The sequence below is a fragment of the Anabrus simplex genome, chromosome 1, assembly GCF_040414725.1.
Source record: "Anabrus simplex isolate iqAnaSimp1 chromosome 1, ASM4041472v1, whole genome shotgun sequence".
Classification (NCBI taxonomy): Eukaryota; Metazoa; Arthropoda; class Insecta; order Orthoptera; family Tettigoniidae; genus Anabrus; species Anabrus simplex.
This window is the reverse complement of record NC_090265.1, coordinates 553,956,775-553,982,944: the sequence shown is the minus strand read 5'-3', so window position 1 is coordinate 553,982,944 and position 26,170 is coordinate 553,956,775. Positions and strand designations below refer to the sequence as shown.

The 26,170-nt window shown below is 41.9% G+C and overlaps 1 protein-coding gene across 1 annotated transcript in view; it reads right to left on the bottom strand.

Annotated features, from left to right (window-relative positions):
- LOC136877163 (neuroendocrine convertase 2) overlaps positions 1 to 26,170 on the bottom strand; it is a 579,705-nt gene that overhangs the window by 98,902 nt on the left and 454,633 nt on the right. Inside the window, exon 11 of the mRNA XM_068228426.1 lies at positions 13,987 to 14,220. Within this exon, the coding sequence (XP_068084527.1) occupies positions 13,987 to 14,220 (234 nt within the window). The remainder of the gene's footprint in view (positions 1 to 13,986; positions 14,221 to 26,170) is intronic.

Genomic DNA, 26,170 nt, shown 5'->3' with positions numbered 1-26,170 from the left:
CAAACCACTTGCAAAAATATAAGTTCACAGTGCTGATGACCGAGATGCCCAAGTTCCTTACATAAAACAAGAACAACTGAAAGAAGCAGCCGTAGTCTCTATGTTATTTACCATCCCGACAAGGAGAAAATGATCCACGAAAGAACACTTCTAGCATGACTGGAAATATCATTATTTTATCTCTCTTGTTTCCGAGTCTTAAAACGAATTTCCGGTCTATAGGACAGGAAGATAACATGGTACTCCCATAACTACGTTTATGGCTTTAAAAAACTCATGGAGCTGTGTTCAAGCAGCATTATTCATAATGTTATTGACAACCCCAGTTTTGCTCCATTTAAACCGCGCACCGCTCATTCTTCATTTGTCTGTGGTGACGTTTTTACCTGCTTCAGACACACCACACTACGTCACAATCCGGACATCTGTCAGCTAACACAGTCCAACGTTGGAAGTAAGCTTCTTGCCGTGCGTAGGTTGTACTCGATCTGTAAATGCGCTGTCACACATGTTCGTCTTATTTTCGCGCGATAAAAAGTGGTATGGGCGTGTGTTAGTGTGTGCTCAAGGAGCAACACACCGAGGTAACTTGTGGTGAGTAACGAAAATAAAAAATACTTATTTCTCTTTATCTACCTTGTTCTTTTAAATTATTTTTTAATATTTTATTGTATGGTTCTTTTAAATTCGTTAGAACGATTGAATCCCACGAGCAAGTGCTCATTGAAGGGATCAGTGTACACGAGGTAAATATGCGACATCACACGTATTTTAATGTTTTGATATACGTATTTATAATGTGTGTTATTGCTAATTGCTCCAGGAATTTCCCGCTGGACTCTACTCTTTTGAATGTTTGTGTTTTACATACTCGAATGATGACGTTATTCCTTTCTGTTTATTGCGTAGGCCTATCTATTTTACCCTTCATGCAAGCTAAGGTAGGCTGTAGTAAAGCTTGTTTAGTCCATGCATGTAGCGAAATGCCACTAGAATAAACAGCATCAGAGACGATACTGCCAATAGGTACATGTGTGCTTTTCAACGTATTCTTAACTTGTTAAGGGCCTGTGCAAATAATGCTTTTTCCGCTTTAGTTTTTCAGAATCGAACTTATCTCTTGGGCTTGATTTACATTCTTTGAATAACCTTATAATTTCATGGTAATCATATGAAACTTTCTGCTCTTGCAATATTATGATCAACCAATTCCCTATTCAGAATCTCAATATTACGCTCCCTTTTCGAGTAGATGGATATCATTGAATGACTGATACTTGTAGACATATGCTTACACCCTTGAGATGGTTTAAGAATTACTTTTGTGTTAGGTCGAGGCTAGTTGTGTTCGAGACACACTCTGTACTGTCTTCAGTTAACGATCTCAGCCTATATCAGTCACCTGTACGTGTGCACCGATTCAACCATGTGAAATGTAATTTTCTCTTCATAAGGCCCATTTAGGTGGCCATTTTTCATTTCAGTTCAAGCCTCAGTTCACGCCAAACTTCACGACAAATGGTCATGTAAACGGAAGAAATGGACTGTCGGGACTTGAGGCGCGGCGTGGTATATGAAAGTCAAGCCTTCAGGTGTCAGTTGCAGCCTCATACCTTATGATCGTCTAAGCGGCGAGTCGCTTCAACCTCAGTTTTTTTCTGAATAACGTACACAATCAATTATCCACTGCAATGAATTTGGAGCGGAATTTCTAATATCAATTATAGAAACGTTTCATAAATGTACCTGTTCTTAGCTGAAGATTTACATTACAGGATGTTTAAACATTATTGTTATATATTAATGAACAAAATGAAATAGATTGAGCCTAACAATAAGGTAATTCAATCGAATAAATCGGTAGCCTGTAGAAATCATAAGTATGTGAATGAATGTCAATTATTAATGTTGACAACAATTTTTTTTAATTAACCTGTCCCTCATTAGAGAGTATTCAAGGAACAGGTTTCTGCTTTATTTCGCTGACCTGCAGATCTGATAAGTGGGTACTTAATATCGAACTAGACGAATCGCTGTCTTGTACATTACTGCATTTCACAGCACGGAAATACCCTAGCATGAAAATATGTTGGCCCTAATATATTTTTCTAACGTACCTCATGACCGCCGTAGAGAATCAAAAAGGATGTCCTTGAAAAATAGGGGATGATTTAATCAAGGTTATTATAGAATAATTGTTACCATATAGCAGCCTCCGTTAACCCAAGAAACAATCCATGGCCAGGCCATGTACAGTACGCGCAACTTTTAGTGTTACCTGGTTTTAAGGGGGTGAGGAGTAAGGAGGGAGCTCTCCCGGTTCCGGTTATATTGATAACTGAATGGAATGAAATCTGAAGAATCGATAGTATGATCAATCGATATGAATATTCTAAACCTTTATTTTTTTAGCATGAATTCTCTGAAATATCCCTTCCACAATCTTTGACAATCGTCTGCTATCTACAGTACTATTAATTACCTACTCATTCACGGCTATTTCCATGACACCGTCCTGCCTCCAGTGTTCCTCTTCCAGTTCTTTCACCTTTCTGCAATACCCCTCCCAATCTGCTCGAGATACTAAATGGAATGCCCCGATGGTGAGTCGAACTGCTGACATGTCTCCCGTAATATTGCGTCGTTTGAATTCGCGTTTAATTTTGCCCATGCCAATTCAGTGGCGTTCAGATCACGGTTGTATGGAGAAAGACGAAGGACGACGTGACCGGTTTCACCAGCCATGACGTTAACAGCATAAATGTTATTAGGAGGCCTGTTTTCCTTACTCATGATCAATCCTAAACTATATTTTGGCTTTGCTGTCTAAACAACAACAGTACTAGTACGTAAAGTGTACGCCAGACATCTCACGGCGATGCATAATCGGTTTATATTTTGTTTCAAAAGTTGCAAATACGAATCTCGAAGATAACCAAGGTCTACCGATTCAGCACTAGGGAGCTCAGGTATCAATAACAGTTGCGCGTACTGTATTTATCTTGTTCTGTTTGGCGTTGATCCAAGACTAACATTCGCATTGAAGTACCGGTGATAGAACTCACTAGTATATAATTTTCAAACCTTACCTATAATAATGAAAACTTTATTAGGAATTTAATAATAATAATAATAATAATTCGTGTTGCTATTTCTATCCGGTTGCAGATCCTCGGATGAAAGGGGGGGGGGGTCGGCATCTGCCATGTGTAGGTAACTGCCTGTTATTGTGGTGGAGGATAGTGTTACATGTGGTGTGTGAGTTGCAGAGATGTTGGGGACAGCACAAACACCCAGACCCCGGCCATTGGAGTTAACCAATGAAGGTTAAAATCCCCGACCCGGCCGGGAGTTGAACCCGGGACCCTCTGAACCGAAGGCCAGTACGCTGACCATTCAGCCAACGAGTCGGACATTATACTTTTAACAACAATAATAGTCACAACTACATAGAAACTATACATTTTTATTCTGGTTTTTGAATGAGGAGCCCCACTACCAAGCGGAGTGGCCGCGCGTATCTACGCGCTGCAGCTATTGAGCCAAGCTCTGCATTCAGGAGATGCATCGGTTCGAACCCCACCGTCGGCTACCCCGAGAAAGGTTTCCTGTAGTTTCCCATTTTCACTTCCTGGCAACTGGATCACAGTTTCACAGCCGATTCCTTACACCTTCTTACCCAATTTCATTATTATTAATTTCACTTTCATTAACTATTTTACTGAGGTTGGCGTCAGGAAGGGCATTCGGCCTTAAAACATGCCCTATAATTCGACATAACCTCATCCCCGACCCCGTGCCAGGAACCGGAACTAAGGGGTCGTCATGCAATTGTTAATCATCGCACTTACTGATAGTTTAATGGCAGCGATGGGATAGAATAGGGTTAGGACTATGTAGGAAGCCTTAATTATGATAGGGTAGAGCCTGGTGAGAAGTAGGAAACCACGGAAAACTATTTTCATCGCCGCTGATTGAGTAACTCAGACGATAGAGCGCTGGCGTTCTGAGTCCAACTTGACAAGTTTGATCCTGGCTCACTTCGGTGGTATTCGATGGTCCTCATGTACGTCATCTTCGTGTCGGTAGGTGGGTCAGTAGGTATAATTGGCACGTTAAAGAACTCCTCGGGACAAAGTTCCAGCACGCCGGCGTCTGCGAAAACCGTAAAAGTAGTTAGTGGGACGTAACGTCAATAACATTATTACAATGGAGTTCGAACCCACTACCTCCCGAATGCAAACTAATAGCTACACGCCTTGTAACGTGTAGGCAACTAGCTTGGTGCTCTGTAACTTGTCTGGTATAGAGTTTCACTCCCACACTGCACCATCCGTGAAGGAGTGGGTGCACCGTTTGGTGGTGTGTGCAAGAAGTACGGTCCATGGCCTCATAAGGTGATTGTTGTCCAACCGGATGATCTGCTGATATTGAAGCGTCACGTTGTAAGCGTGAAACTATCCTCAGCCGTACATCTGGGCTTCCAGGACCGTGTCCACAGCCTTTCGTATCAGGTAACTCCTCAGTTGACCTCAAGAGATCGAATATAGAGTTAGCCGCGCAGATAGTGTCGCGCAGCTGTGAGCTTGCATTCGGAAGATGGTGGGTTTAAATTCGACTGCCGGCAGCCCTGAGGATGATTTCTTGTGCTTTCCCATTTTCACACCAGGTAAATGCTGGGGATGTACCTTAATTAAGGCCACGGCCACTACCTTCCCAAAACTTTGTGGGAAGAATACACTCACGATATCCCTTGCTTGTCGTAAGAGGCGACTAAAAGGGGCGACCAAGGGATGATGACATTAGAACCATGCGACTCTTTGTAGTTTTTAGTACAATTACGAGCGGAACACCATGGGTCGACATTACTTGCGTCTAGTACCACTTTGCGAGAAACTCTAAGGATCTACTGTACGTTAATCGGAATAGTATCATTATGTGACGAACACTACGGGTCTGGGCGTTGCTTGTGATAAGTGTCATCGTGAAAATTCCACCGGTCGGTTCCACTGTGTTCGGAATAGGTCTGCGTTATATATGAGTTGTGCCACTTTATGAGAAATAATAAGAATGTTATTGGCCCTACGTCCCAATAATTACTTTCACGGATTTCGGAGACGCCGAGGTGCCGGAATTTAGTCCCGCAGGAGTTCTTTTACGTGCCAGTATCTAGCGACACGAGGCTGTCGTATTTGAACACCTTTATACCGCCGGACTGAGCCGGGTTCGAAACTGCCACGTTGGGGGTCAGAAGGCCAACGCCTCAACCGCCTGAGCCACACAGTCAGCCACTTTTTGAGGAACACCACGGATTTGGCTGGCACCCGTGATTAGTACCGCTATGTGAGACACACCGCGGGTTTGGCTGGCACCCGTGATTAGTACCACTGTGTGAGAAACACCACGGGTTTGGCTGGTACCCGTGATTAGTACCACTATGTGAGGAAAACCACGGGTTTGGCTGGTACCCGTGATTAGTACCACTATATGAGAAACACCGTGGGTTTGGCTGGTACCCGTGATTAGTACCACTATATGAGAAACACCAGGGGTTTGGCTGGTACCCGTGATTAGTACCACTATGTGAGAAACACCACGGGTTTGGCTGGTACCCGTGATTAGTACCACTATATGAGAAACACCAGGGGTTTGGCTGGTACCCGTGATTAGTACCACTATGTGAGAAACACCGTGGGTTTGGCTGGTACCCGTGATTAGTACCACTATGTGAGAAACACCGTGGGTTTGGCTGGTACCCGTGATTAGTACCACTATGTGAGAAACACCGTGGGTTTGGCTGGTACCCGTGATTAGTACCACTATGTGAGAAACACCGTGGGTTTGGCTGGTACCCGTGATTAGTACCACTATATGAGAAACACCAGGGGTTTGGCTGGTACCCGTGATTAGTACCACTATATGAGAAATACCACGGGTTTGGCTGGTACCCGTGATTAGTACCACTATATGAGAAACACCACGGGTTTGGCTGGTACCCGTGATTAGTACCACTATGTGAGAAACACCGTGGGTTTGGCTGGCGCCCGTGATTAGTACCACTATGTGAGAAACACTACGGGTTTGGCTGGTACCCGTGATTAGTACCACTATGTGAGAAACACCACGGGTTTGGCTGGTACCCGTGATTAGTACCACTATGTGAGAAACACCACGGGTTTGGCTGGTACCCGTGATTAGTACCACTATATGAGAAACACCACGGGTTTGGCTGGTACCCGTGATTAGTACCACTATATGAGAAACACCTGGGGTTTGGCTGGTACCCGTGATTAGTACCACTATGTGAGAAATACCACGGGTTTGGCTGGTACCCGTGATTAGTACCACTATATGAGAAACACCACGGGTTTGGCTGGTACCCGTGATTAGTACCACTATGTGAGAAACACCACGGGTTTGGCTGGTACCCGTGATTAGTACCACTATGTGAGAAACACCGTGGGTTTGGCTGGTACCCGTGATTAGTACCACTATGTGAGAAACACCGTGGGTTTGGCTGGTACCCGTGATTAGTACCACTATGTGAGAAACACCACGGGTTTGGCTGGTACCCGTGATTAGTACCACTATGTGAGAAACACCACGGGTTTGGCTGGCGCCCGTGATTAGTACCACTATGTGAGAAACACCACGGGTTTGGCTGGTACCCGTGATTAGTACCACTATGTGAGAAACACCACGGGTTTGGCTGGTACCCGTGATTAGTACCACTATGTGAGAAACACCACGGGTTTGGCTGGTACCCGTGATTAGTACCACTATGTGAGAAGCACCACGGGTTTGGCTGGTACCCGTGATTAGTACCACTATGTGAGAAACACCACGGGTTTGGCTGGTACCCGTGATTAGTACCACTATGTGAGAAACACCACGGGTTTGGCTGGTACCCGTGATTAGTACCACTATGTGAGAAATACCACGGGTTTGGCTGGTACCCGTGATTAGTACCACTATGTGAGAAACACCGTAGGTTTGGCTGGCGCCCGTGATTAGTACCACTATATGAGAAACACCACGGGTTTGGCTGGTACCCGTGATTAGTACCACTATGTGAGAAACACCACGGGTTTGGCTGGTACCCGTGATTAGTACCACTATATGAGAAACACCACGGGTTTGGCTGGTACCCGTGATTAGTACCACTATGTGAGAAACACCACGGGATTGGCTGGTACCCGTGATTAGTACCACTATGTGAGAAACACCACGGGTTTGGCTGGTACCCGTGATTAGTACCACTATGTGAGAAACACCACGGGTTTGGCTGGTACCCGTGATTAGTACCACTATGTGAGAAACACCACGGGTTTGGCTGGTACCCGTGATTAGTACCACTATGTGAGCAAAACCGTGGGACTGGTTGCCTGAGAGTAGTACCATGTTGTGAGGAACACCGTGGGTTTGTGTTGCCTGTGGTCGTTACCCTAATGTGTGATACACCGTGGGTCTACATTGCCTATGATTAGTAGCACTATGGGAGCAACACCATGAGGAGAAGTGTCCTGTGATTAGTTCCACTAAGTGAGGAACATCACGGGAATACCGGCGACATGGGCTTCTGTTACCTATGAGTGGAGACATTGTATGTGACATACTAAAGATCTGCATTACTTCTGATTAGGACCACCATGCGAGAAACACCATGAGTCTACATTGCCTGTGATTAGTACCACTGTAGGAGGAATACCATTGTTCTGCTTTACTATTATGAGTACCATTATGAGTGGCCGGTGAGCTGGATTTTGGACTCCTTTAAACATTATCATCCCATTAATTAAGACATTGTGAATTTCATCCACTGATTGTTTTCGTTTCACGACATTTTTTATCATCATTCGTTTCAGATTCTAGTCAGTAAATACATTTTGAAGTTTTAATTTTCATTTTACCGAGCTCGATAGCTACAGTCGCTTAAGTGTGGCCAGTTTCCAGAAATCGGGAGATAGTGGGTTCGAGCCCCACTGTCGGCAGCCCTGAAGACGGTTTTCCGTGGTTTCCCATTTTCACACCAGGCAAATGCCGGGGCTGTACCTTAATTAAGGCCACGGCCGCTTCCTTCCAATTCCGAGGCCTTTCCTATCCCATCGTCGCCATAAGACCTATCTGTGTCGGTGTGACGTAAAGAAAATAGCAACAAAAATTCATTTCGTTAAACCTTGTAGCGTTACGGCCTATGACCTAGCTGTTAGGCCACTTCAAACAGCAACAACAACAATCATCATCATCATCATCATCATCATCATCATCATCATCTCTACCTTCCCAATTCTAGTCCTTCCCACCCTTCCATTGCCGAAAACCATCGATGTGTTAGTGGACGCTAAACATGTAGCAAAAAAAAAAAAGAAAAAGAGACTGAATGAACCTAATCTAGCCCTTAGTCTGGAGTTAAAATCTCTTTAATGGGCGATAATAGAACCTAGAGCTGGCCCCATGGTGTATGGGTAGCGTGCCTGCCTTTCGCCTGGAGGAACCGGGTTCTATTCCCAGCCAGGTCAGGGATTTTTCTCTCTACCTGAGGGCTGGTTCGAGGTCCACTCAGCCTACGTGATTAGAATTGAGGAGCTATCTGACGGTGAGATAGCGGCCCCGGTCTCGAAAGCCCAGAATAACGGTCGAGAGGATGCGTCATGCTCACCACACGCCCCTCGTAATATGCAGGTCTTCGGGCTGAACAGCGGTCGCTGGGCAGGCCAAGGCCCTTTCAAGGGCGTTAAGTGCAGTGGGATTTGTTTTTTAATAGAACCTAGGATCGTGAAAAAAACAGGAGCTACTCCTGCACCACACTTTGCTTGTTGTGAAACCGTATTGTTCAGAAATCCGAGATTCGAGCTCCGACGCATTTGGCAGATTACCTGGATGCTGATGAAAGGATTATGATAATGTTGTTGACATGATAATAATAATAATAATAATAATAATAATAATAATAATAATAATAATAATAATAGTAATAATAATAATAATAATAATAATAATAATAATAATAATAATAATAATAATAATTGTTTAACGCCCCTTCAATTGCTACACTTTGTAAGAGACGCTAACCGGGTTGTCGGCGTTTTGTCCGCAGGAGTTCTTACGTGCTAGAAGCAAACGCCAGGAATTCGTCACCTTTAAATACCCTGAAATGCCACCAGCTTCTGTCAGAATCGAACGTGTTATCTTGGGAAGAGAGGGACAACCTTTAACCCACTGAGTCCCTGAGATCAGCTCATGCTAATTAATAATATCATTATTTGCTTTACGTCCCACTAACTAATTTTTATAGTTTTGGAGAAGCTAAGGTGCCAGAATTGAGTCCCGCAGGAGTTCTGTTACGTGCCAGTAAATCTACCGACACGAGGATGACGTATTTGAGCACCTTCAGATACCAATGGACTGCGACAGGATCAAACCTGCCAAGTTAGGGTCAGAAGACCAACGCCTTATTTAATAATTAATAAACGATTGGATTGAGAGGAGCTGTGTTGTTGTTGTTGTTTTTGTGGTGGAGGTGGTAGTGGTCATTTTTGGCACTTGTGTGCACAACCTCATGTCTCAGTAGTGTGTACTGCAGTACATTTTGTGGTGCGCCATCTAACTTAATCTAATTGAACTAATGTTGGTACAGCGTCGAAGAGGATGACCTGGGGCGTGTAAAAGAAAGTACTTACTATTCAGTTCGCCAAGAGCGCTAGTCAAATACTCCTGACAAATATATTTCAAAATATCTACTATCACCGTCGAGGTTCGAATCTCATATCTTCAAACACTGAAGGTTTTTTTTTTTTTTTTTTTTTTAGGTGACACCTCAGCCAACTCGCTTGCAAATGCAGAGAATCTTTCCTTTGTTAAAAGTGTGTCTTCGAGATTTCATCACCATCTAATCAAGGGTAGCTCAGGTTGTTTCCTCCGTGAGTTAGAAAAAAATCTTTCAAGACTTGGCTGTTGCCACTGAATGGCTGCGTATCCATGAAGCTAACTCCATGGATTTCGGTTCATACTGTAATGGTGGGGTAAGGGCAAGGTTGCGAGATAGAAAATAGGTGTTGCCCGGTATTCGTCCACGGTCTCCTCTGCCTGTCACAAGAAGAGTCATTAACGACTGGCTTCCTAGGGGCTTATGAACTTAGGAGTGCCTTTGTATTTATTTATTTATGTATTTATTTATTTTTTATTTATTTCTTGGTTGGTTGGTTGCTTGCTTGCTTGCGACCACAGGGCCCGTAGTTGAGTCTCATATTACTTCCACTTACTTTTGCAAGGCTCCTTACATCCATATTTCCTAATCAAATCCTCATTGTGAATTTTTGTTCTCTTCCGACTGTAATTTTCTAATTTTTTTTTGAAGAAATTTGACATGCGATTAAATAAGAAAAACATTGTTTACTGTGTTGTTGAACGGGATGTCTGCAGCAGAGAGAGTGCTGCACAGGCATGGGTCACTGACTCGACTTTTCCTTTGTTTATCTAACTGTATTGTATCTTGCATGTGTTGGAGGTAATTACGTAGCCGTTACTGAGATTATCGGGATATAAAATAACTAGTTTTGTCGGTGCGAGGGTACATGTAAGCGATTTACTGTTATGATTTACATTTCCATGCATGAGAGTGGAACGTGCCCGCCGACAAGATGAATAACGACTTTCAGTTGACGGCTTTATGAAAACATAAAATGAGATTATGGATTGTAATGGTTTGTGTAATATTGAAATGGCCAGGAAACGGAGAGACATGCTGTACATTAATGACATTGGTGGGTACGAACTAGTCAACTTTGATATACAACAAAGAAAGATCCTACGCCATAAATCTCAACCATGCAAGTGTATGCCAGCATACAGAGAACACACACACACACACACACACACACACACACACACACACACACACACACACACAAATAAGCATATATTTCCAAGTGGAAATGTAGCCAGGCTTCTATGTCTGGTAAAATAGGACTGCAGAAATTACTTTATTTCATTTTACGACGTAATTGTCTTCTTTCCGTACTCAGAAGAGATCAGAAAATGACACTTCACCGAACCATAATTACTTCCCTAACTATTTCATCAGAAATCGCCTTTCACAGACTGAACTCCGCTTCACACTGTTGTAAAAACGGATAGTCCGAGAGACTATGAATCAGAGAACACCTAACTTACTCTTGTTGAATTGTTTGTCCGCGTGATTGGAGTACTGGGGTTTCGTACCCATTTACAGCAAAAATAACATCTCTGCATTCCCAGCTCAAGGAATCTGCTGGGATAGCTTAAGCCATTTCCGACAATAAGTGTCGCATATATTACAGTGTATCATAGATCTCATATTACCTTCATTAATCCAGAACCGGGTGACGACGTTTACGATTCTGGTAGCTTAGTGGACTGTTCACTGTTCCAAATAACATTAATTTGCATGTTTTATTACCACAAAATTAGCTCCGTAGCTCAGACGGCAGCGCGTCGGCCTCTCACCGCTGGATACCGTGGTTCAAATTCCGGTCACTCCATGTGAAATTTGTGCTGGACAAAGCGGAGGCGGGACAGGGTTTTCTCCGGGTACTCCGGTTTTCCCTGTCATCTTTCATTCCAGCAACACTCTCCATTCTCATTTCATAGCATCTATCAGTCATTAATAAGTCACTTTGTGAGTGGCGACCCCATCGTACTAATAGCCTATATCTGCTTCATTCATTACATCTCTGACCCGGTCAATGACTGGAAAACAGGTTGTAGGTTTTCATTTTCATTATTACCACATAACTCCATGTACACCCTCTTGAATCTTTCTCAGCAACATACTCGCAACAAAACAAAAAAATCACTGCATGAGTCAAACATAATGATTTATGTGGTGCTCTATCAACATTATCTATGTCCGACTCCATGGCTAAGTGGTTAGCACGCTGGCCTTTGGTCCAGAGGGGTCCCGAGTTCGGATGATTTGTGTAGCGCCCTGTCAATATCATCTATGTCCGGCTCCTTGGCTAAGTGGTTAGCACGCTGGCGTTTGGTACAGGGGGTCTCGGATTCGATTCCCGGTCGGTCGGGAATTTCAACATTCAATAGCTGATTCCTACGGCTCGGGGCTGAGTATATGTACCGTCTTCAGCATGAGATTCCATCTCCCTCACGCACTCGGAGGTTGGGAGGTTGCCTATGGCTATGCGGTATTAAGTCGGAAGACCTGCATTAGGCTTCTTCGGAGGCCACATGCCATTGTTATGACGTCATTATTTATTCACCATAGTAGGAAATGAAATATTGTACGACCGAGCTCGAAAGCTGCAGTCGCTTAAGTGCGGTCAGTATCCAGTATTCGGGTGATAGTAAGATCGAGCCCCACTGTCGGCAGCCCTGAAGATGGTTTTCCGTGGTTTCCCATTTTCACACCAGGCAAATGCTGGGGCTGTACCTTAATTAAGGCCACGGCCGCTTCCTTCCCACTCCTAGCCCCTTCCTATCCCATCGTCGCCATAAGACCTGTCTGTGTCGGTGCGACGTAAAGCAACTTGCAAATATATATTGTACGCAACAGCCACTGAAGTGATGAGTTTACTGTACTCGTTTCGAAGTTCTCCTGTGGCTCGGACGTAAACATCTCACTCGCAATTTAGATCTCCTTACGTCGTAGTTGCGTAATTAACTCTACCATTCCTACTGTAGAATCCTATTATGATGTGTAAGGAAATACGTGGTATTATCTTAAACCATTTAAGTCCATCATTACATGGCAATACGAACACTAGCAGGTGCCTGCGGCTTCACCTGCGTTTATTAATTCAACCGCGTTAGATTTTTCTAAACCGTTTAATTAAATGCAAAAGAAGAACTACAGTATGTTTATTAAACATCGTTCTCACTTTTAATATGGGTCGTTTCCTATTATTTTAATATTTCACTCCCTTTCAACCCCCCACCCGTAGGGGTGTCTTACCACACAATTTTTCCCAAACAGTAGTCATTTGAGTATCATTCTTGGTTGAGAGCTATGCTGGAATATGCACACGTACATCCATGATCTCGCTCATTTCGGACATTCCTTTCACCCCTTCTAATCCACATCGCGATTGGGAATGAACTTTGGCTCAGACGGCATCCAGAGAATTACGGTTCATCTTAGCTTCCCCAAAGACTATGAACTCGCCACTAATATTGGTCATTTTTTGGATTTTTACATTTCACTCCTTCCTTTAGGGGTGCTAAGGGGTTTCTTGCCCCTATAGTATTTTTTGCAAATATTAAGTTATAAGTGTATCTACATAGTTTGGTTGAGAGCTATGCTGAAACATACACACAGTCACCCGTAATACTGTCATTTTCTTTCTTCACATCTTCTCATCCCCCATGCCATGGGCCTGAACTTGGACTTTTAGTTTTTATTAACCATTTATAGAAGAAGAAAAAATAAGAAGTTTTAAGAAACAAATCATAATATTTACATACTTTTGGCTAGGCAACCCGCTGACCAGACTTGTCATGAGGTTTACTTACCTTCCCCTATTTTTTTTCCCCTTCTCACCCCCCTATGTCGAACTACCCATCAGATTTCGTTCACTTCCTAAACCCTCCCAGGGGTAATAAAAACAAATTATGAAATTTTCAGCGAAATCGGTCCAGTAGTTTTTGAGCCCATACATACATACATACATACATACAGACAAACATTGATTTATATTTATAGATAGATAATTGCTATCTTCATATGTGATTATATTATGAGCAATAACCTATTAGTGGATTTTTTTGAGGGCCGCTAATGCCTCAGCGCCACCTGAGGCCAAAAAACATATTTTCTTATGTATTGGAAGGTATCCAAAGTTGGAGAAATCCTGGCACCCCGCAGACAAGGAATGTAAATACAGCCAGCCAGCTAGACTTCAAAAGCCTGCCAGTGGTTAACGAGGACATTGCAAGAACTATACAAGACCACATACTCATGTGTTGGTTCGACTAAATGGCATAATAAGTACTTACCGTGTTTCCATGACCGTACCACCCTCACAGTGGTACCGCGCCGGAACAGTCTTCCACTGCTTGGCTAGCGCTACCATCGCTCCAGCATCCAACACACCAAAGCCGAACAGGTGGTTGAACTCGAGACCGACACCATTCATGGTCCAGTGGAAGCGTCCTTTCGCATCGAACAGAGAGTTCCGCTTGGAGGTGAGAACGGTGAGATGTTGGATGTCTCGCCAACTCAGTTGTGGACTAGAGAAAAACAAACGATTGTTAGTATTTACCCCCTTAACATTCACATTTTAATCCTCTAGATTCTAAATCTCCTATATCTACTTTCGTAATGAAATGAAATGGCGTATGGCTTTTAGTGCCGTGAGTGTCCGACGAAAAGTTCGGCTTGCCAGGTGCAGGTCTTTTGATTTGACACTCGTAGGCGACCTGAGCGTCGGGATGAGGATGAAATGATGATGAAGACAGCACATACACCCAGCCTCCGTGCCAGCGAAATTAACCAATGACGGCTAAAATTCCAGACCCTGCCGGGAATAGAACCCGGGACCCCTCTGATCAAAGGCCAGCACGCTAACCATTTAGCCATGGAGCCGGACTCTACTTTCATAAATTGTTGAGGAAATCACATTATCGTGTACAGGGTATTAATTAAACGGTTTTACATACTGCACTCGCTTTCGCTCGTTGGGGGCTGCGCCCCCAAACCCCCCATTTCTCTACATTACAAGTGGTCACATGGAAAATTACTGTGACGAACCGGTACTTCGTTACGAAAAACGGATTGCGCCACCAGACTGCCCATATATTCGCGTACATGTTTGGTCCTCTAATATTTTCTCGTACCGAACATTCACGTTTTATAGAAGAGAAGATAGCGTTAAACGTTTCGACGTGGTGCAAATTACGTACGATTCTCACAAAATAAGAAATTATTTTCCTAATGTAACGGGGAGCTGTAGTCTTGAAACTTGGTAGGTTTATCGTGGTTGAAACGCTCTATATTTCCGTTATTTGATGTTTTGTCGTATCTGCATCGTTTTCACCGTAGATTGGTTTAGCAACTTGGATTAGGAGTACAGTGTTTCCGTTTTACTTTCGTTTTTCCTATTTTACAGCATGCTAGAATCATGCATTTTGCTCACGTGTGACCCACGAACGTTCCAGTGAGCCTGCAAAATTTCATGAATCTATCGGTCTTATGAGTGTGTAACACAGTAAAATTAATTACGGAAAATGTAAAAAATTGACGTTATATCTGAAAAATGCAGCTCTATCTAAGGCATAAGGGAGCAAGATACGACAAAAATTCCAGGGTCAGAAGTTGTAGATCTCTTCATGATCGGATCCGAACGTCTTGTCCATTTGGTGGTAGGATTTACAGTTTAGCCACCAAAATCCTCGAAACGTTAGTTAGCACCATAATGAAAATTGCTTCCAGATTTCGAAATTTTCAGGAGATAAAAACGTTAAACAATGCAGCTCTTTCGAGTTTCTCCGTTGGTTGCAGGCCAAAGTTGTATCTGCGACAAATTTTAATTTTCTGGCGCACTGCAACATATCGTCTACAATTTATTTTAAGGGAAGGGAAGTAAAAATAACAAAAAATCAACATTTGGAACTTTTCCACAATACAGCATAATAGCTATCATACTGCCATAATTTCAAGTTTCTAGATCATGCTGAAGTGGGTAAACATTTATGTCAGCCAGTGAGCCGAACGGTTTTATGTATATGTATTATAATATAGAGCCAGGCAATGTGCACGCTAAATAGTGCAGACTTTCATTTGGAAATTTATTGCGGCAAACCGGTACGTCCTATCAAAGTACAGATTGCGCCATCAGACGACCCCTTTAGTCTTCTACATTACTCTCTTAGGCATTTTCTGGTATCTTGCCTACGTATACCAAAGAAAGAGGTGAACGTTTCGATTCATGTCAAATTTCGTCCGCTTTAAACAAGTTGAAAAATGATTTTGCCAACTTAGCAGACAGCTATAGCTTTGAAACTTGGCACGTTGGACGACAATGCAACGACTTACAATTTTGGTTATTTGAGGTTTTGCCGTATCTCCACCGTCTTCACAATAAATTGATTAAGTAACATACATTATGCTGAAATTAGGTTAGTGTTTCTACATATTCCTTCAGTTTCCCCTGCATTCAAGGCAGTAGAATAATGAAAGTCGGTCTACAAATCACCAATGGTCTTGCCAGGGAGCGTGCAGAACTTAGTGCATCTATCTGTCTTATGAGTGTGTTAATCAGTAAAATATTATATGGAAATTTAACAAAATTGACCAAAACCGGGGAAATGAAGCTCAATCTAAGGCAGAAGGGATCGAGATACGATAAAACGTCATAGGCCAAAGTTGAAGAACTCATCATTTTAAGCAAGAAAGTTCAATCCCTTTATTGATAGTAATTGCCCTTCACACACAAGATTGCTCGAAACGAAAGTCTGCAACGTCATTAAATTTGGCTTCATATTTCGATTTTTCAGTGGGTTAAATATTCAAAATTTCAACTTATTGCAATTTCTTCGTCGGTTACAGGCTTGGATCTAGAGCATTGCCAAATATTGATTTTGTAGGGCACTGCATCATGGCGTCCGCCATTTTGTTTGGGAGGGAAGGGGCAAAAATTAAAATTTGAATTTTTTGGAATTCTTCCGTAGGTTGCAGGCTAATAGCCATAATATTGCAAAATTTCAAGTTCCTAGCACATCTGAAATGGTCTAACCCGAAATTTGAGTCCGATAATTTGATTTGATATATGAAATATATAATGTGGAAATTGGAGCGTGTTGGAATTTTTCCTTCGCTTACAGTCTCTATCAGACTGACGAATTTCAACCTTCAAATTCATGTGGAAGGGTTTAGCACGAAATTTGAGCCCGATATTTAGATTGGGGGAGGGGATAACTATGCAAAATTTGAACGTTTTGGAAAATTTCCATGGGTTCCAGCCTAATAGCTATCAGACTGCCGAATTTCGTGTATCTATCTGTCCTATGAGTGAGTGAATCAAAAAAATAAATAATGGAGGTTGAACAAAATTGACCAAAACCGGGAAAATGAAGCTCAGTCTAAGGTAGAAAGGGTCGAGATACAACAACAAGTCTTAGGACCAAAGTTGTAGATCACTTAATTTTAACATCAGAAAGTGCGATCCATTTATGATAGCAATTACCGTTCAGCCACAAGATAGCTCGAAACGAAAGTCTGCACAGTAATTAAATTTGGCTTCATAATTCGATTTTTTTAGTTGGTAAGATTTTAAAAACTTGATCTTGTTGCAATTTCTACGTCAGTTACAGGCTTGGAGCTAGAGCATTGCCCAATTTTAATTTTGTAGGACACTGCATTATGGCGTCCGCCATATTGCTTGGGGGGAGGGGGCAGAATAAATTGATTGGGCGGGTTGGGGGCTAAATATGAAAAATTTGAACTGTTGGGAATTTTTCCTTGGGTTGCAGCCTAACAGTCATCAGATTGCCGAATCTCAAGTTCCTAGGTCATCTGAAAGGGCCTAACACGAAATTTGAGTCTGATAGTTTGATTGGGCGGAGAGGAGGCTAAATATGAGAAATTTGAACTTTTTGGAAGTTTTCCTTGGGTTGCAGCCTAATAGGTGTCAGATTGCCGAATTTGAAGTTCCTAGCCCAGCTGGAGGGGTCGAACCCGAAATTTAAGTAATTCGTCGGGGGGGGGGATGGTAAATATGAACAATTTGAACTTTTGGAATATTTCCTTCGGTTTTCAGCCTAATAGCAATCAGATTGCCGAATTTCAAGTTCGTTGCTGGTCTGGAAGTGTCTAACCCGAAATTTGAGTCCGATATTTTTGATTCGGGCGGGGGCTATATGAAAAATTTGACCTTTTTGGAATTATTCCTTGGATTACAGCTTCATAGGTATCAGATTGCCCGCTGGAATGGTCTAGCACGAAATTTAAGTCCGATAATTTGATTGAGCGGGGGGGGGGGGGGGGCTAAATATGAAAAATTTGAACTTTTCGGATTTTTTTTACATTGGTTACAGGCTAACAGGTATCAGACTGCCGGCTGGAAGGATCTAACACGAAATTTGAGTCCGATAATTTCATTTGGCGGAAGGGTGTAATACGGAATTTGAGTCCAATATTCTGATTGCCGGGCTGAGTGGTTCAGACGGTTAAGGCGTTGGCCATCTGGCCCCAACTTGGCAGGTTCGAACTTGGCTCAGTCCGGTGGTATTTGAAGGTGTTCAATTACGTCAGCCTCGTGTCGGTAGAGTTACTGGCACGTAAAAGAACTTCTGCGGCACTAAATTCCGGCACATCGGCGTCTTCGAAAACCGTAAAAGAGTAATTAGTGGGACGTAAAACAAATAACATTATTATTATATGATATTTTCTTTCGGTGGGGGCTAAATATGAAAAATTTTAACTTTTTGGAATTTTTCCTTGAGATATAGAATAATAGCTAACATATTGCCGAATTTCAAGTTCCTACCTCATCTGGAAGGGTCTAACCAGAAATTTCATTCAGATATTGATGGGTCGGAAGGGGGGCTAAATATGAAAAATTTCAACTTTTTGGAAATTTTCCTGGGGTTGCGACCTAATAGCTATCAGATTTCCAATTTTCAAGTTCCTAGCTCATCTGGAAGGGTCTAAACGGAAATTTGAGTCCGATATTTTGATTCGGTGGGGGCTAAATATGAATAATTTGATCCTTAAAGAATATTCCCTTGGGTTACAGCCTAATAGCTATCAGATTTCCGAATTTCAAGTTCCTAGCTCATCTGGAAGGGTCTAACCCGAAATTTGAGTCCGATATTTTGATTCGTTGGGGGGGGGGGGGAGCTCAATAAGAATAATTTGAACTTTAAGGAATTTTCCCTTGGGTTACAGCCTAATAGCTGTCAGATTGTAGAATTTCGAGTTCCTGGCTCATCTGGAAGGGTCTAACACGAAATTTCAGTCCGATACTTGATTGGTCGGTAGTGGGGCTAAATATGAAAAATTTCAACCTTTCGGAAATTTTCCTTGGGTTGCAGCCTAATAGCAATCAGATTTCCGAATTTCAAATTCCTAGCTCATCTGGAAGGGTAACCCGAAATTTGAGTCCGATATTTTGATTCGGTGGGGGGCGGGGCTTAATATGAAATATTTGACTTTTTTGGAATTATTCCTTGGATTACAGCCTAATAGGTATCAGCTTGCCGGCTGGAGGAGTCTAAGATGAATTTTGAGTTCGATTATTTGATTGGGCGGAAGGGTGTAACACGAAATTTGGGTCCGATATTTTGATTCGGTAGGGGGCTAAATATGAAAAATTTGAACTTTTTGGAATTTTTCCTTGGGTTATAGAATAATAGATATCAGATTGCCGAATTCCAAGTTTCTAGCACATCTGGAACTGAAGGGTCTAACCCTAAATTTGAGTCCGATATTTTGATTCGGTGGGGCGCTAAATGCGAACATTTTCAACTTTTTGGAATTTTTTCTTGAGTTATAGAATAATAGCTATCAGATTGCCGAATATCACGTTCCTAGCTCAACTGGAAGGGTCTAACACGAAATTTCAGTCCGATAATTTGATTGGGCGGAAGGGGGGCTAAATATGAAAAATTTCAACTTTTTGGAATTTTTCCTTGGGTTGCAGCCAAAAAGCTATCAGACTGCCGAATTTCAAGTTCCTAGCTCACCTGGAAGTGGGCAAACATTAATGTCAGTGAGTCAGTCAGTTAGCCTTGCGGCTTTATATATATAAGAATTTACCAGAATATGCATGGGGAATCCAGAAGAAATTATGACCAATACAACATACTTAAATTTATGTATAATGTTATCAAATCCATGTTAAATATGCCCAGTGGCCTTCAGAAAGTTTTGAATGCAAAGGATTCATTTGTTCATTCCCTTTCAGCGTGGATTGACTACATGTGTGGACAATTTGTCCACATATATTTGACCATTCTAATATCCTGAACCTAGAAAAATAGTGGTTAAGTATTCATCCACCCAATATCGGGGCAACTGTAATCATGAAAATGAAAATCCAGTGCCTGTTTCCAGTCATTCGACTGGGTCAGGAATGGAATAAATGAAGCCCCGTCCAGGGGCTAGGATGGGAATTGTGCCGGCTGCCGAAGCCTATCGCACTCCTCTGAGACAATGACTAATGACAGACAGATGAAATGATGTGATATTGGAGACTGTTGCTGGAATGAAAGATGACGGAGAAAACCGGAGTACCCTGAGAAAAACGTGTCCCGCCTCCACTTTGTCCAGCACAAATCTCACATGCAGTGACTGGAATTTGAACCACGGAACCCAGTGGTGTGAGGCCGGCGTGCTGCCGTCAGAACCACGGAGGCCCTCGACAACTGTAATAATAAGCAGTTAGAACACACTTAACTGATGAAAATTACACCCAATCAATATATACTAAGTCAATATCTTGCAGAATAAAGAGAAAAAATTTGAGTTTACACAGAAAAAATATGGCGGTAGACTCTAACGGGTTTTGAAGGTTTCGTAGACTTACATTTTAGAAATAAAAGATAAATATTACGTGAATAATAATGTTTTCTTTTGCGTGTTTTCGCCTAATCCTAATAAAATTTTTCTTTTCCATTATTACATTTGTTATTCTAAACAACTGATCACAATGTATTCACAACGAAAGCTAACCTCCGAATAAACGCGCGAGTCAACACAGCCCCATCTTGTGACAGAGTACGAGTGGGACGTCATATATTTAGCACAATTTTTTTTGTTTTTTTTTTGTTTTTACTAGGGGCGTTACGTCGCACCGACACATATAGGTCTTATGGCGACGATGGGATAGGAAAGGCCTAGGAGTTGGAAGGAAGCGGCCGTGGCCTTAAGGTACAGCCCCAGCATTTGCCTGGTGTGAAAATGGGAAACCACGGAAAACCATCTTCAGGGCTGCCGATAGTGGGATTCGAACCTACTATCTCCCGGATGCACGCAGCAGCACAAATTTTGCCTTACTCTGAAGCGCTATTTCATATTTCATATTTTCAATTTCGTTTTGCAACAGGTAGCCGCCTCTTTTTTTTTCTGGCAATTGAGAAATTAAACATAATCGTAAGTTATACTCTCGGTAATGAAATGGCGTATGGCTTTTAGTGCCGGGAGATCCCAGAAGGGACTCGGCTCGCCAGATGCAGGTCTTTTGATTTGACACACATAGGCGCCCTGCGCGTCGTGATGAGGATGAAATGACGATGAAGACAACATATACATCCAGACCCATGCCAGGGAAATTAACCAATGGTGGTTAAAATTTCCGACCCTGCAGGGAATCGAATCCAGGACCACTGTGACCAAAGGCCAGCACGCTAGCCATTTAGCCATGGAGCCGGACAATACTCTCGGTGATATTCGCGTTCTACCCGAACACTTAAAACGTCTTAAAATTTTTCTTTCCATGTACCCATTATCGAGGAACGTAAGTGTACGATGGCTACATGTTTAGCCATTAACCTAGAAGCAGGCCCGTGACGATGCTGCGTTATTGGCTGTGGCCAGATAGGTTGGCAGCGGGCGCTCTGTATTGACCAATATTTTGACGTCATACTGAAACAATTACACTGCAGCAGTGTACTGCGAGTGGTAGGTAGTCGGTTCGAAATCCACTGTCGGCAGCCTTGAAGATGTTTGTCCGTGGTTTCCCATTTTCACACCAGACTGTACCTTAGTTAAAGCTACGACAGCTTCCTTTCCACACCTATCCCATCGTCGCCATAACACCTATCTGTGTCGGTGCAACGTAAAGCCAATTGTAAAAAACAAAACAAAAAGAAAGAGGTTTTCGAGTACGTTGTCGTTCTGATCTGACTATTTGTATCTGCTTATTGAAGGATTGGCAAAATGCTTCATTTGTTGATAAAACCTTGGACCAGTTGAAATGATTCAACGTGGACACTATAATATCATCTATCACAGTAAGGATAATGTTCGATATCAATATGAACGTTCATCATGAATAAACCAACTTAAAAAAGAAATTAAAAACCCGAGCGAGTTGGCTACGCGGTTCGGGGCACGTAGCGTCCAGCTTGTGTGCGGGAATCGACCATACTCTCAGTAGCTCTGAAGATGGTTTTATTAAGGCCACGGTGACTTCCTTCCCAGTCCTAGTGATGAGCTATCTGTCGTCACCATGAGACCTACCTGTGATAGTGTGACGTAAAATCAACGGCATAATAATAATAATAATAATAATAATAATAATAATAGCGAAAGTTTACTGTTAGTAGACAACTTCGATTTATCGAGGACTTTTAATGGACTGTACGGATATGTATATACTTTTTTTTTTTTTACATTTATGTCGAATGGTGTACATCCTGGGAGGAGATTTCTTGGACACCGAGTCCTTGGACGTATTTTCGCAGAGAGAAGGGATATTTGAGGAAGTGACTGGAACGCTACTTACAATCGAGATCTGTGTCAGAATGTAGGTCTCCAAGATGATGACGACGACGGATGAAACTAACCCCTGTAGTGCTCTAACTGCTGGAACAAGCACCTTCTCAACGTTAGTGTGACGTGCTAGGCATCACTGCAATATAAATTCTTGTTTGTGGGGAGAATATGTGACTTCTAAGGCTCTGAACATATTATGGATTGATATTCCTATCTGACTTCTGGGAGAACCAGTCGGTCAGAGACCTAGCTAGTTGCAATCGATGTGAACGTTCGAGAGATAGGACACAACTCACCAGCGATATTTCCGCTGGTTCTACTAGCTTACTACATTTTGATCTCTGATGGCCTTTATGACACTATAAATTTTCCCTATAGAGGAAACGTGGAGTATTCTTTTTATTTTCATTTCGGGTAGGTTTCCTCTTCACTTCATTGATCCAGGACGACTGGGATGGATACATTTCTGAAGGTGGTCGGAAAGTAATAATCAAGTAATAATAACAATCATTATCATCATCATCACCATCATCATCACCATATGGCTTCAGTTACCAGCTTGCAGAAGAGGTGCCATCGAGGTGACCTGCCGACGACTATAGACATTTCTATTGTACTACTGTCTAGGAACGAAAGCAGAATTTTACAAGTCAGTGCCTATGGCTGGATTAATGCAATTTTGTCGGGTGACACGGAACCCGCCTCCAGAGATCATTAGAATACCAGCAACAATGACAAGGAGTGCCAAGATGTTCGGCCAACCTTGCCCCCGAACTTGAGATCATAAGTTGGACCGCTGATTCACTGGGGCAGTTTGAAAAGGAAGCATTACGAGATAGACCTACCTAAACCACACAGTCTTCACGACAATCTGAGGTAATGAGGAAATTTAGAAGCTAAAAGTAATACAGAACACAAAGTACTGTATCACAAAAGAAAGCTCCTTGTATGGATCAGTGGTACAGTGCAATCCTCCATATCCAAAGACACCGGTCTATAAATCCAAGAATAATGACCGAGAGAATTCGTCGCAGTGACCCTGCGTCACCTCATAATCTTCAGGCCTTTGGGCAGAGCAGCGGTCGCTTGGTAGGCCAAGACTCATCAGGGCTGTGTTGCCATGGGGTTTATCTTCTTCTTATTTGCTAGGCCCCTTTAATTCATTGTCGGGTGACACGGAATTTAAGTAACAAACATCATCATCTTCTTCGGATTATTATTATTATTATTATTATTATTATTATTATTATTATTATTATTATTATTATTATTATTATTATTATTATTATTTGGTGGCAGTTATTAATTAAGGTACAGCCCCAGCAATTCTGTTTCTAGTTCATTATTAGTTACTGTATTTGTGAACGTAAACGGTGTTTTATTTAAACCTGCGGATTGCCAGATGATAAATAAAAATACTGGATTGAATGCGAGAGATACATATCAGTATATTTACAGTCAAATTAATAAAATAACTAAATCTGGAGGACGCAGGTTGGATTCCTGGCCCGGTTGACGATTTAGATTTTTATCTGAGTGCTGGATCGGTGTTCACTGAACCTCTAGAGACGAACGGATAAGCTGCCTGATTAGAAACGCAGCGGCCCCAGTCACGAAAGCCAAGGTGTGTTGTAATGATGACCACGTGACTTTTCAATATATGCAGGTTATTTGGCTCGGCATGAACCGTCTTAATAGGCAAAAATTCTTAATGAGCGTCACAGAATATCGGGAAAAATCCTGTCACTCTAGTTTCATTTAAAACTGACGACAATTTAAAGTAAGTTTAACAAGTTATTATTATTATTATTATTATTATTATTATTATTATTATTATTATTATTATTATTATTATTATTATTATTATTATATGTTTTCATCATTAAGTAAGTGCTATTCCTTTTCTTGCTCTGGAAGCATTGTTATGGATCTATACTTTCCTCTCTGCAATTCACATCCTGTATTTTGTAATGAAAGGCCAATTCTCGAAGACATCGTTTCTCAATCCTTGATATGTTTTGCTTGCTTCAGAAACATTTTTTCCTTATTTTTCTTTTGAAACATCTCTCAAGATTCTATCGGAGCATTAACAAAAGAGACGAGACAAGGGAATGTCATGTCGGCCTCATTTGTACATGTCTGTATTTTTCCCGCGCAATATAATCTGGATGTTATTGTTAGGATACCAGTTCTCATTCGTGGAAGTTGACTTAATTCGTTATCACTGTTAAGAATCTTGAATTATAAACGAAGAGATTTTCTTTCAGTACAGGTCAACTTGTCAATCACGTTTTACTGAAATACTTCTTCTGCCTTATACTTAAGAAACGTATTATAATTATACTAGATCACCCGTACTGCTCTGTAGCATTCGTTCTGAACAGGTCAGATAACTCTTCTTGATATGCCTGTGGTAGTCATATTCTTTTGCCTGCCTTTTTCAATATTTTCATAAACATTTGCGTGTTATGGTATGCCGCAGTTCATAGTCCATTCTAGTGCCATCATAGCGTCGGTTCGCTAAAAAATATATCCATATATTCGCTTTCTTATCCTGCAGTTCTTGATGTAAAGCTTGGTATTGTCGTAGAAGGCAATTGTATTTTTAATCGCAGTACTTCAAAACGGTTGTCCTGTGAGCTCATATGCTAGTCATGAAGGAGCGTTCTTTTGTTGGTCAGAGAACATTCTTAAGATACATGACCTTCATTCTTTATAATACACCTAGGTTATCCTTCGATAGGTGTTCCCAGATATGGTCTAATGCCTATGTCATGATGGCTCTGTTTGTACGTAGACTTTTTTCTCTTAGCAGCATGTAAGTTAATAGGAACGCTCTGCCATCTATTGAATATATCTGGAAGCTGGGAAAGGTTAGGGAATCAAAGAGTATCTAGCAGGAAATAGTATTCCTCCGTGATCAGAGAAGTGTATACTCTCTGGCTTTACAGGTAGTAATCAAACATCGCTGCATGCAATGACGTTACTTAGGATGAAAATCACTTATATCAGAATATTAATGAAAGTGTTAGTTGCTTAGCAACCTGCTAAGTACAGAATATATTGCGGGTTAGGGTACGCCTTCGCCTGCAATTATTGGAGTGATCATTTAATGATTTGATTTTATGACCACTCAAAGGTGGCTGAACATAGGGACCTACCAATATCTCATGACTAATCGGCAAATAATTCCGGAAATAATAAAACAAAAATGAAAATCGGTCGAGTGAAAGTAAACTCGTGTCCTCATCCGGAGGTGGTGCAGCTCTTTTCAGGCACACCTCCAGTGGAGATGAGCTGCATGTGCCATTTTAACCACATCCCAGCCTTCCTGCCATTCTCAAATTTCTGGTAGGACCGGGAATCGAACCCAGGCCTCCGAGGACGGCAGCCAATAATGCTAACCGTTACGCTACGGAGGCGGACAGTATAACGGATGAACGGATTTTTCCAAAGCTCCTTGTAGTAAACTCTTTTACTATATAGATATGTTCTAGGATAGGAATGGGGCCACTAAAGCAGTATCGATAGTGGTTTGTTTGTTTCTTCTCTTATAAGGATGGAAGTTCGAACACATAACGCATGAAATTAGGGTTACTTTGTCCTTGTTGAAGATATCGTGTGGTTTAAATCAACTCAGGTTGGTACAGGGACTTGTATAGAATTAGAACATCATAGGGGATTAAACCAAAACGACTATAACACACGTTATTGAAGGGACTTGTCTCAAAAAATAGTTCGACT